Here is a 12,511-nt window from a genome sequence, read left to right on the forward strand (position 1 = left end):
TTACACAAATCTTTCATATTTCACAGGTTTGTTCTGAGACCGAACAACAGGTGCATGCTTTGGTCAGCTGTGCAGCAGGAGATGGGTCAAAGGAGGTAAGTGTGTGTTTCTAATGCTCAACAGGTAGTTAAATCTCCATTAACTTTGTTAAGATGATGCAAAATCCTTATAAACTATTGATTTCTTTAACATTTTCATAAAAAGTGTTTTATAGCATAGTATATTTGACCTTTTGTCAATCTGATTACACAAATCTTTCATATTTCACAGGTTTGTTCTGAGATTGAACAACAGGTGCATGCTTTGGTCAGCTGTGCAGCAGGAGACGGGTCAAAGGAGGTAAGTGTGTGTTTCTAATGCTCAACAGGTAGTTAAATCTCCATTAACTTTGGTAAGATGATGTAGAATCATTACCTTAGCATTACAGACGATTAGGACTGTGTGCTGCAATGAATTCTCACATGCCCTGATTGTTTGATCGAAGAATTCACTTGTATTATGTCATTTTCACATTAGTTGTTTTGGATACTCAAAGCATCACCATGTACTGCCGTGTTATCCAAATTGAATGTTCAGTACTCAAACCTTTTCAGATCTCAACAACGTCTGATTCTCAGCTGACATGTCATGACAACACTCAACAGGTAATGTACTTTCCATTAAAAATGAGCATTTAATAAGCATTTATTTCTTAAATGTTCTTTAGTTGGCAACAACAGTGATTTTTAATTACAAACTTAAAGAATTAAAAAAGATAGTGATAGGCTGATGATACACAGGACAACATTTTGAGCAATCTTGCCAGGCAACTTTTTTTGAACAATGTTGCTTGGGCACTTTCCCAACTGAGAATGGGTAAAACAAAATTTTTTCAGACTTTAAATCAGTCATGGGCCCTGTGTCTCTTCTGGTTGCCCACTGATGCCAACATTAACCCAAGTTGCCCCGCAACGTTGCTCATAAAGTTGCCCCATGTATCATCAGTCATAGGAATTGTTTAATTTACAATGGTATATGGATGATGGTTCATTCTGAGCTAGCATGTGTATCATATGTTGTATGTCCCCATACTTACTGCTTTTGTCATTTTGTGGGGGATGGGTAGAAGTTCAGGGTGTGTTTTGTCAAACTGCACAATGGTTTGTGTGTCGTATGTCCCCCATACTTACTGCTTTTGTCATGTTGTGGGGGATGGGTATAAGTTCAGTGTGTGTTTTGTCAAACTGCACCATGGTTTGTGTATCGTATGTCCCCCATACTTACTGCTTTTGTCGTATGTCCCCATTTTGTCATGTTGTGGGGGATGGGTAGAAGTTCAGTGTGTGTTTTGTCAAACTGCACCATGGTTTGTGTATCGTATGTCCCCCATACTTACTGCTTTTGTCGTATGTCCCCATACTTACTGCTTTTGTCATGTTGTGGGGGATGGGTAGAAGTTCAGTGTGTGTTTTGTCAAACTGCACCATGGTTTGTGTATCGTATGTCCCCCATACTTACTGCTTTTGTCGTATGTCCCCATACTTACTGCTTTTGTCATGTTGTGGGGGATGGGTAGAAGTTCAGTGTGTGTTTTGTCAAACTGCACCATGGTTTGTGTATCGTATGTCCCCCATACTTACTGCTTTTGTCGTATGTCCCCATACTTACTGCTTTTGTCATGTTGTGGGGGATGGGTAGAAGTTCAGGGTGTGTTTTGTCAAACTGCACCATGGTTTGTGTATCGTATGTCCCCATACTTACTGCTTTTGTCGTATGTCCCCATACTTACTGCTTTTGTCATGTTGTGGGGGATGGGTAGAAGTTCAGTGTGTGTTTTGTCAAACTGCACCATGGTTTGTGTATCGTATGTCCCCCATACTTACTGCTTTTGTCGTATGTCCCCATACTTACTGCTTTTGTCATGTTGTGGGGGATGGGTAGAAGTTCAGGGTGTGTTTTGTCAAACTGCACCATGGTTTGTGTATCGTAAGTCCCCATACTTACTGCTTTTGTCATGTTGTGGGGGATGGGTAGAAGTTCAGTGTGTGTTTTGTCAAACTGCACCATGTCCCCATACTTACTGCTTTTGTCATGTTGTGGGGGATGGGTAGAAGTTCAGTGTGTGTTTTGTCAAACTGCACCATGGTTTGTGTATCGTATGTCCCCATACTTACTGCTTTTGTCATGTTGTGGGGGATGGGTAGAAGTTCAGGGTGTGTTTTGTCAAACTGCACCATGGTTTGTGTATCGTCGTATGTCCCCATACTTACTGCTTTTGTCATGTTGTGGGGGATGGGTAGAAGTTCAGTGTGTGTTTTGTCAAACTGCACCATGGTTTGTGTGTCGTATGTCCCCATACTTACTGCTTTTGTCATGTTGTGGGGGATGGGTAGAAGTTCAGTGTGTGTTTTGTCAAACTGCACCATGGTTTGTGTGTCGTATGTCCCCATACTTACTGCTTTTGTCATGTTGTGGGGGATGGGTAGAAGTTCAGTGTGTGTTTTGTCAAACTGCACCATGGTTTGTGTATCGTATGTCCCCATACTTACTGCTTTTGTCATGTTGTGGGGGATGGGTAGAAGTTCAGTGTGTGTTTTGTCAAACTGCACCATGGTTTGTGTATCGTATGTCCCCCATACTTACTGCTTTTGTCATGTTGTGGGGGATGGGTAGAAGTTCAGTGTGTGTTTTGTCAAACTGCACCATGTCCCCATACTTACTGCTTTTGTCATACTACAGTGCAGTACATTTGTGATATACATTTTGTTATTTGTGAAATTAAAATAACTTGTTCAAACCTTAGCCCTATGTCTTAAAGGTGCCATATAATGAAAAACCTTGAAATTTACCTTGGCATTGTTGAATAATATGGAAAGATAAAACTGTTTCTAAATCATTTTTGCCCTTACCTAAGCCACATACCTTCTGTATAGATATCAGAGACCAATTTAAATATTGTATTAATGCATTTTATTGTGCCTTTAACACCTAACTATAGTAATACAGTATAATTTCCTCTAATCAATTATAACTTTTTTTTTTCAACAGAACTGTAAACATGTCATAATATCTACAGTAGTATCAAGCTTGAATAAATGTGATTGCTGTACTGGTCCTTATTCCGCTTTTAAGTGGGCTGGTGTGAGATGTAAGGGTAAGTATTTTGTTCAGACAATTTTAATACTTTTAAAAATGCTTTACCATTGAAACCCTAAAACTGTGTAATCTTGACGTTCTAAATGCATCTTTAAATTAGCTTGAAAAAGTTAACTTTTCATTCTTTCTTTCTGTCTTGCTCAGTCTGTCTGCCTGTGTAATTGTGTAATCGATTCATATTTATATTAGTCTTCTCCTTTCTCTGTTCTCTTCCATCTTATAGCCACACTTTCAAACACACTGATCATCTATCACTGCTTTATCTATCACTTTTTAAAGCATCTTTTCTTGAATCACCTTTTATTCAAATGAAACCAACCTTGTTTATTATATGCTCAATCCAGTTTGTTCCCGCTTCTGGCATAAAACTTGCTACGAGAAAAATGTGAAGCCCAAACCTGACCCCTCAACATCCGTAAGTATGATTTATTGAATAGTCAGATATGTTTTATTTTTCAGCAATTTTCTTCCTTGGAACTAAACTTTCTGAGTATGTACAAAAGATATGTTTACTATTTCAGGATTCCGAAGTAGAATTTTCCAGTGAGAACATGTCGGATGAGGACTATGTACCTAATTCTGTCTCAGAAGGTTCAGACGTAAGCATAGCGTCTCCAGAAAAACTCTTAAACATTAAAAATACTGAAGTGTTCTGCATCAAATCTACTGCAGAAATTCAAAATGGCAGACCATGCCAAGAAAGTGTCATAGGTTCACTCCCAAAAGTTCCAGTCTGCACAGCACAGCTTGAAATGCCTAGTAGGAAAGCCATACAAGTACAAATATCGAAAGTTCACAGCGATGGCAATACTGAAAGCACTGTTGAGGATATTACAGGCACAGGGGAAGATCCATCTTTACAATCTTCAAATATATCCTCTTCAGTAAGCAAGAAGAATTACTGCTACATTTGTGGAAAACCGCAGTCAAAATTTACACGCCACTTAAAAGTACATGAGAATTCAAACGTCGATGTTGCTCGGGCTTTGGCTCTACCAAAACATTCCAAAGAGCGTCAAAAACTTCTGAACAAACTGCGGAACAAAGGAAACTATGAACACAATGCAGATGTTTTAGCGAATGGGACTGGATTGTTAAAACTACGACGTAAGCCAAAGAAAAGATATGATTCAAAAGATTACGTGCACTGTATGTATTGCCATGCAATGTTTCTCCGAAGGGATCTCTGGAGACACGTTAGAAATTGTCTTTCCAAACCAGTGGAAGATCAGGCAGAGCCAGGAAGAACTAGGGTCTTGTCTTTGGCAACAATGTCTAATGCAGCCCTCTGCCAACAAATATCACAAGGTGTTTGGAAACTGCTAACTGTGATGAAAGACGATGACATCTCTGCTGCTGTGCGGAGTGACTTTTGTATTCTTCAGCTGGCCCAGTCATTTTACAATAAACATGGGCAAGATCCCACTAAATTTGACTATATTCGACAGAAGCTCCGGGAAGTTGGAAGACTTCTGCTGATTCTGAGAAAGGAATTTTCTGTACAGACTCTTGAAGATGCTGTGAGACCTGAAAATTTCAATGTGGTTATCCAGGCTGTCAAAAAGGTATCTGGGTTTGATGATGTAAAACACTCATTCCAGACTCCAAGCCTTGCCCTTAAGTTGGGCCACTCACTGAATAAGATATGTGACATTGTACATTGCCGAGCTCTAATGGCAGAAGATGGTGAGGGGATAAAGTCAACCCAAGCATTCAAAAAGCTGTATGATGCTAAATGGTCTGAACTCGTTTCCCACACAGCTTTGACCACCTTGAATGAGGGGCGCTTTAACAAGCCGTCTACCCTCCCTTTCACAGAGGATGTACAACTTCTTCACCAGCATCTTGAAAAGGTTGTTGATTTACGTTCTGAGAACTTGAAACAGATGCCATCAGCACAAGTCTATGGCGACCTATGCAAAGCAACTCTTGCAAAAATAATTGTGTTCAACCGGCGACGTGGAGGAGAGGTTGCAAAAATGCAACTCAAAGGTTTTCTTGAGAGGGATACAGCTCCCCTACACAAAGATGTTGCTGTTGGGCTAACAAAGTTTGAACAAAAACTTTGTACACATTTCAGTCGGGTGGAACTTAGGGGTAAAAGAGGGCGAAAAGTGGCAGTTTTGCTGTCACCAGAGATGGTTGATGCCTTAACCCTCCTCATAAGCAAAAGAAGGGAATGTGGAGTCCCTGAGGAAAACCAATTCCTGTTTGCTCGACCAAGCTGTTTGAGTTGTTATAGAGGACAAGACTGTCTGAGGATCTATGCACACGAGTGTGGTGCACAAAACCCGGAACTCCTCCGGTCGACCCAACTGCGCAAACATGTGGCAACTTTGTCGCAGGTGCTTAACCTGAAAAACCACGAGTTGGACCAAGTTGCGGACTTCTTGGGCCACGATATTCGTGTCCACAGAGAATTTTATCGACTTCCGGAGGCTACAACCCAGCTGGCCAAGATTTCAAAGTTACTCCTCGCTATGGAGAAAGATTCTCTTTCAAATCTCCACGGCAAAACCCTAGAAGAAATTGAAATTGAAGGTAATGCTACTAAAGTTGTTACAAATGACATTTTGAAGTTAACTAAGTATATTCATATCCTAAAGATAATCCCTAACGTAGATCTTAATGTAATGTTCACCAGATATTAGAGTTATCACTATGTCTTCTATTTTTACTCTAACATTAGCAATGTTAAGCTTACTTGATACTCAATTTTTTTTTTAGACAAGTTAGACTTTTCTGATTCGGAAAATAGTGAAGACAGTGATGCTGAGGAGGCGCATCCACAGACACAAACAGAAACAGGTAAAAGCACATAAACATACAAACATCAAATCAGTAAAGTCAGTGTAAGAAGTGCACCATATGATGCACCAAAACATTATACAGTAGTTCAGAGATGTCACAGAAGCATAATTCATATAGACCAAGCGCCGCTGCTGTTTGTTATAGTATTTTATTTTTCTATTCACAGATACTGATCCTGCCTTAGGAGGCCCATCTAAAGGTATGACAATACTAAAACTTTTTTAACTTCAAACCCACATGTGTATATATACTTTTGAAACCAAAATGACTGTTAGAAATGTTTAAAATGCAGTTTAGGTTGCTTTTGATTGCTTAAATTATAACATTGTGTAAATGATGCAAGTTTTTGGGGAGCACTTTACAGTAGGGGTACATGAATTACCATGAATTAATGCATACATTAATGAAGAATTATGAATTACTTCATCCATTAATATCTCAATTATCAGGAACTAGCATGAGTTCAAAATCTTTTATTCATGACCTCATAGATGAAAAACACCTTAAGACATTCACTAAGATGAATACATCATCATGATTAATAGGTTATTATGCATGATCTTGATGTTTTCTTTTTCACAGAAAACAAGATTTTTAATATCCATTATGGATAAAGCTATGCTTTTGGTACATGTACTAAAACATTTTTTTTCTCAAATAAGATTACTTGAATTATTATAATAATATATACAAAAATCTGCATTGCCTCATGCATGCATACAGGTTAGAACAGTATATCAGTTACAATAATTAATGTGAGAACTAATGTTTTTCATTAATTATGATGAGTTATCAAGCTTGTATACAGTATGTCTTCTTCATAGCAGCCTGCATGTAAATGGACAGACCCCCAACACTGGCCAATCACAGCACAGAGTATGTGAATTCTGTTGACATCCAAATACAGTAGTCATCATTAACTAAGCATTAATTTCTTATGACCTCATCGTGTGTGAACCCTCAAGTAAAGTGGTAACTTGGTCTTCTGGAAATACTGATAAACAGTGTGTTATTAAAGCGATAGTTCACCCAGAAATGAAAATGTGAGGTTCAACTGCTAATCCCTAGGAGTCAGTGATGTAGATGACTTTGTTTCTTCAGTAGAACTCAAAGATTTTTAACTCAAACCGCTGCAGTCTTTCAGTCATATCCCTGATAGCGCACGTACATCTAGAAGATGTCTATTTGACGTCTGCATTTACATCTGCAAGATGTATTATTTAGGTTATTTGCTCATCTGCAATACGTCTATTGGATGTCTCTTTTTAGATGTCACATAGACGTCTGTTAGATGTCTTTAAGATGTTTATAATTTAGAATGTATGTAAAACTGACATCTGAAAGAAAGTTTTTAGACAGCGGATGTTTCCAGATCAAGAGATCTTTAACAGACATCTTGCAGACTTGCGTGTGTCATCTGGGATATAATGGCAGTCAATGGGTCCCAAACATGCACAGACTAAACCAAATACATGCTCTGGCATAGTCGTATTCTATCTTGTGTATAGGTCACTTATTTGTTTATACAGTGCAGAGTGATTGTGGTCACTACAGCTAATCAGAATGGTAATTACTTGTGCTTATCCTGATTGTTGCAACCGAATTTTGTTTAGCCGTTGTATTCACAATCTCTGCACTGTGTAAACAATGAGTGACATATACAGTCTGTATTTGGATGTAAGACTACTGTATTTGGATTTACATTTACATTTAGTAATTTTAAAGGAAAAGTAGAGAGGTAGGTCTGTAGTTCTCTACAAGTGATGTGTTAAGTGTTGATTTTTTCAGCAGTTGAGTTACCAGAGCCTGCTTGAATGCAGTAGGAAAAGTGCCAGTATGGAGGGATGAGTTGATGATGTGTGTGAGAGCTGGTAGAAGTGTGTGAGATATGGCTTGTAGAAGGTGTGAGGGGATGGGGTCAAGAGGGCAGGTGGTAGGATGACTGGAGAGGAGAAGTGTAGATACTTTTTCCTCGGTTAGCGGAGAGAAGGAGGAGAGAGGGTGATTGGCTGTGGAAGGGGTCGGTCTGTGCTCCTGTGTGTGAGGAGCTGAGAACTGACTGCTGATAGTTGTTGTCTTGTTGGTGAAGAAGTTCGCAAAATCGTCAGCAGTTAAAGAGGAGGTGGGTGGTGGTGGTGGAGGAGGACAGAGGAGAGAGTTGAATGTCTTGAAGAGTGATCGTGTGTTGGAGGAGCTGTTGATCTTGTTGTGGAAGTAGGAAGATTTTGCAGCATGAACATCAACGGAAAAGGAAGAGAGGAGAGATTGATACATACTCAGGTCAGATGTGTCTTTTGATTTGCGCCATTTCCTCTCTGCTGCCCTGAGTTCGGTCCGGTGTTCACGAAGAACCTCAGACAACCAGGGGTTAGAGGGAGTAGCGCGTGCTGGCCTGGAGGAAAGAGGGCAGATATTGTCTAGAGAAGAGGTTAGAGTAGAGCAGAAGGTATCCGTTGCGGTATTAACATCCAGAGATGAGAATTGTGGGGGTGAGGGAAGAGAAAATGACACGGCAGATGAAAGATGGGCGAGAGAAAGTGAGCGCAGGTTTCGCCTGAAAGTGACTGGTGGTGGGGTTGGTGGTGCAGGGGCAGAGAGTTGTAGACTGAAAGTGATGAGGAAATGATCTGAAACATGGAGAGCTCTCACCAAGATGTTGTCTGTGATGCAGTTGCGTGTGTAAACCAGATCCAGTTGGTTGCCTGATTTGTGAGTGCCTGTGGTGATGAATGGTTTGAGATGTCAACAAATTTTGCACACTGTGCTGTGATTGGCCAGTGTTGCGCTCTGTCCATATTCCTACAGGCTACTATGAAGAAGACATGAACATGCTTGATACCTCATCTTTAATGAAAAACATGAGTTCTGACATTAATTGATATACTCTTCTAGCCTGTATTCATGCATGAGGTAATATTTATTATTTTTCTATATTCCTTTTAATAATTCAAGTAGTCTTACATGCACAAAATGTTTTTTTTGTATTTTGAATCATGTGCCATGACTATAGGTTTATCTACAATGTATAGTAAATACCTTGTTTTTTGTGAACAATGAAAACATCATGATCATGCATAATAAACATAAATCATGATGATGTACTTGTCTTAATGTCTTAGGCTATGTTCACACTTAGTGTCTTTTTTGACAAGAAAAAGTTGACAATGCCGTTTTTTTAGCAAAAAAGAAAACGCTGGCAGCGTTCGGTTACAAATAGCAGCCGAGCGCGTCTTTTGTTGCTATAACAACAGCTGCAACAGTAGCCTAGTGCTGTGTGATGCAAAAAATGTTGAGAAAGAGAAAGTTGGCTCTTGCGTTGGCTTTTGAAGTTACCGGGGAGGAGAATGTCGGTTCACAAAGACGTTTGTGGGTGCACGACATTATACGGGAAAGGAAACTGTATGGAGCTCCTTGTGCTCCGAAACAAGGACGATACGTTTATCTACCGGCACCGTCTCCATTTTTTCTTGTTGTTATGGAAACGACAGGTCTCACTACTCGCTTGTCATTGGTCAGCTGTCAAAAAGGCGCTTGACGTAGGGCGTTCTTTTCATAAAAGTTGAACTTTTTTTCAACTTAAAAAGACGCTCTGAGCTGCAGAAAAAGACGCCGGCGGTGGCGTCTAAAAAAGCGCTCAGGACTTTTTTGAAAAAACGGTTTACTCCATAGGGTTATAATGTAGAACAGACGCTGGTAGTTCGAAAAAAGACGCTAAGTGTGAACATAGCCTTAAGGTGTTTTCATCCATGAAGTCATGAATGAAAGACTTTGAGCTTGTGTTAGTTCCTGATAATTCATGAGATTCACACTTGCCATAAAGTGTAACCATGTTTTGAATATGTGTTTTTTTTTTTTTTTTTTTTAAGATCATTGCATGAAGGACAAATATCACAGCAGGAGGGAGGAGCATGAACAACCTGGTAAAAGCACACAATCATATAAAGAAAGAACACTGTACTAGGGAATTCTCTAGATCAATCATTTTAGCTGGTTTTATAGTAAAGGAGGATTTTTTGCTAGAGATTTACAGTTTCCACTTAAATGTGTAGAATAATTTATGAAATGTTTGAGTATGTTCCATCAGAACCTTTATTCTGAGCCATTCTATTCATACCACAGGAATGAAGAAAGCTAGGCGGCCTGTTGTGAACCCTACAGGCACCTCAGATGGTATGAGCATCTACCTCACTCAGCCAGCATATCCATTAAGGTTTGATTCAATTCATGCAGACCAAGCAATACTACTGTTTGTTATAGTGTTTTATTTGTCTATTCACAGATATTGAGACTTCCTTTGGAGGCTCATCTCAAGGTATGATGAGAATACTACTAGTATAATGAGAACTACTTATCTATATTGGCCTGTCATGATAACTTTTTGTTGGTCGATATATTGCCCCTTAAAATAATTGTGATAAGTGATATTATTGTCATTTTAAGACCATTTTATGCCAGTGAATGTAAAATAATAATATAACAGCATAATAATGCAGGAAGGCCACACACTTTCTATTAATAAACAAACATTTAATTCATAAATGATTTAGATCATCAAAAAAATCATTTTCTTACATAGAGAAAAAAGACAAATGGACGAAGAACTTTTATGGAGATTTTTCCATCTACAGATTTTTCCTTTTTTTATGTTTTATGTTATGTTTTATGTTATTGTGTTTTTTATGTAAATATAAATGGTGATGTATTGCATTGGCAAAAATTGAGATCATGTACATTTATTGTGCGATAAGTCGATATATTGATTATCGTGACAGGGTGGGATGCAGCGATTATAGATTTTGGCTGTACGATTATAGTCTGAGGAATAATCACGGTTTCACAGTTATCACAGTAATTATTATTCATTAATTCATTTCAAAACACTATTAGTTAAAACAAATAATAGTCCATTTCCTGTAATAATTTTACACTGAAAATATATAACAGAATAATGAATAAATAAATAAATAAAAATAAGAATAAAAAATAATAGTATTTGTCTATATAAAATCTTAGCTAAATATTAGCTAAGTATTTCCCTATTAAAGAGGACAAATGTAGTTAAATGCACTTTAAGTTGTGATCAACTATATTACAAATATTTTTGGTATTTTCATTTTTTTTGGACCAGAGTAGAAACATTGAAAATAAAAAAGCTCTAACTGGCTTTTGACTTAACAATATAGCCTCCTTTTGAAAATGAATAATGCAGTACAGTGAAAATAAATAAAAAGAAACACATCTCTGGTATTGAATATTAGCAAGCTATACATATCCTTTTGGAACAAAACAAGGAGTCAAAAGCTGCAGGACCCACATACAACATGGCCCTCAAATTGCACACTTATCTTCAGTCCTTTCTGTTCATATTATAGTGCAGAAATGTAAGCATGTTCACATTCTCAGTGCTCAGTCTTGACCTCTGAACTTTAAGCTAGCGCACAGTTGGAAAAACTTTTAGTTGCAGCAGTTTTATTCCGTGCAGAAGAAACGCTGTGTTGAGAAGCCTTAACGATTAATTAACCATGACGAATTAAAGCACGGTTAATAGTGAAATCAGTTTATCGTTGCATCCCTAGTGACAGGCCTAAATCTATATTAGGAAATAAGCAACCATGTAGTCAGGTCTTTAATTTTATTCTTTTATTTACAATTTGATATTTGATGTATGAGGAATGTAACATTGGGCCAACAGTTAAAACCAATTTTACTCTTACGGATTAGTGACCTATACAACAAGACTTGACTAAAGACAAGGGTTGGTAAGAGTGTGGCTGGTTGGGAGAAGAGGGAGAGGAGCTCTGGCCATCATAGTGTTCAACCCAGGGTTCAGGAACCTGTTTTCCTCTTTTGTAGGGAATCATGAAAATTCTGCTGAAAAAAATCTGGATGATGCTAAAAGGAAGCAGAAACAAGCCTGGTCTCCAACTGAAATTGCAGCAGTACAGAGGCATTTCCGCGACCACATAGCAAGGGGTAAACTCGCCACTAAAATTGAATGCCAGCAGTGCAAGAATGCTGAGCATCCAGCTTTGGCTACTCGCACGCTCCAAAACATTAGGGATTTTGTCAGGAATCGCGGCTTAACCCTAAAAAAGAAACAGTCTCATTAGGTGTTTTTGTTTTTTACTTTTTGTTTATATGTAAGCAGAATATTCTTCTGCTGTTAAAGTTTGTTCATGGATTCAGTATGCTTTCAGTAATGTTTAGTTTAGCTGTTATGCTTAGGAACAGTTAAAATATTTAAGTTGTTCTCTTTACACTTACAGTAAGAGCGTTTGTTTTTTCATTACACACAGTACACACAGGATGTTTCTTGATACACAAAATGATCTTGTGATGTAAAATATTAAGGGCAACTACAGTAATTTTGCTGTAAACAAGAACAAAATAAACTTTGCTCTTTGTTCACAGAATGTGCATACTGTTATGTCTGCACCGCTTGTTTGAATGTTGTTTCTTCGCTTAAATATGATCACCCACTATGGGTTTTTCTGCAAACAACCGGCTAGATTTACATTATGTGTATAGATAGATAGACAGACAGACAGACAGACAGACAGACAAT

At 38.3% G+C, this 12,511-nt stretch overlaps 1 protein-coding gene across 1 annotated transcript; it reads left to right on the top strand.

Annotated features, from left to right (window-relative positions):
* The first annotated feature begins 267 nt into the window (after positions 1-267).
* Positions 268-12,136, top strand: LOC307004975 (uncharacterized protein). The gene is made up of 11 exons (XM_079624651.1): positions 268-339; positions 594-644; positions 3,028-3,133; positions 3,480-3,550; positions 3,657-5,676; positions 5,863-5,943; positions 6,113-6,145; positions 9,813-9,866; positions 10,066-10,116; positions 10,226-10,258; positions 11,800-12,136. Exons 5-11 carry the CDS (start codon positions 3,687-3,689, stop codon positions 12,054-12,056), a joined length of 2,499 nt encoding a protein of 832 aa, XP_079480777.1. The 5' UTR covers positions 268-339; positions 594-644; positions 3,028-3,133; positions 3,480-3,550; positions 3,657-3,686; the 3' UTR covers positions 12,057-12,136.
* Positions 12,137-12,511: the final 375 nt, after the last annotated feature.

This window comes from Phoxinus phoxinus (genome assembly GCF_949152265.1).
Source record: "Phoxinus phoxinus genome assembly, chromosome: 10".
Taxonomy (NCBI): Eukaryota; Metazoa; Chordata; class Actinopteri; order Cypriniformes; family Leuciscidae; genus Phoxinus; species Phoxinus phoxinus.

What these genes read in the sequence shown, in the direction of transcription:
- LOC307004975 (XM_079624651.1), top strand. Translation starts at nt 3,687, where the DNA reads ATGTCGGATGAGGACTATGTACCTAATTCTGTCTCAGAAGGTTCAGAC. An exon ending in ACAGACACAAACAGAAACAG is followed by an intron (nt 5,944 to 6,112) that starts GTAAAAGCACAT and finishes TTCTATTCACAG; the next exon opens with ATACTGATCCTGCCTTAGGA. An exon ending in GGAGGAGCATGAACAACCTG is followed by an intron (nt 9,867 to 10,065) that starts GTAAAAGCACAC and finishes TTCATACCACAG; the next exon opens with GAATGAAGAAAGCTAGGCGG.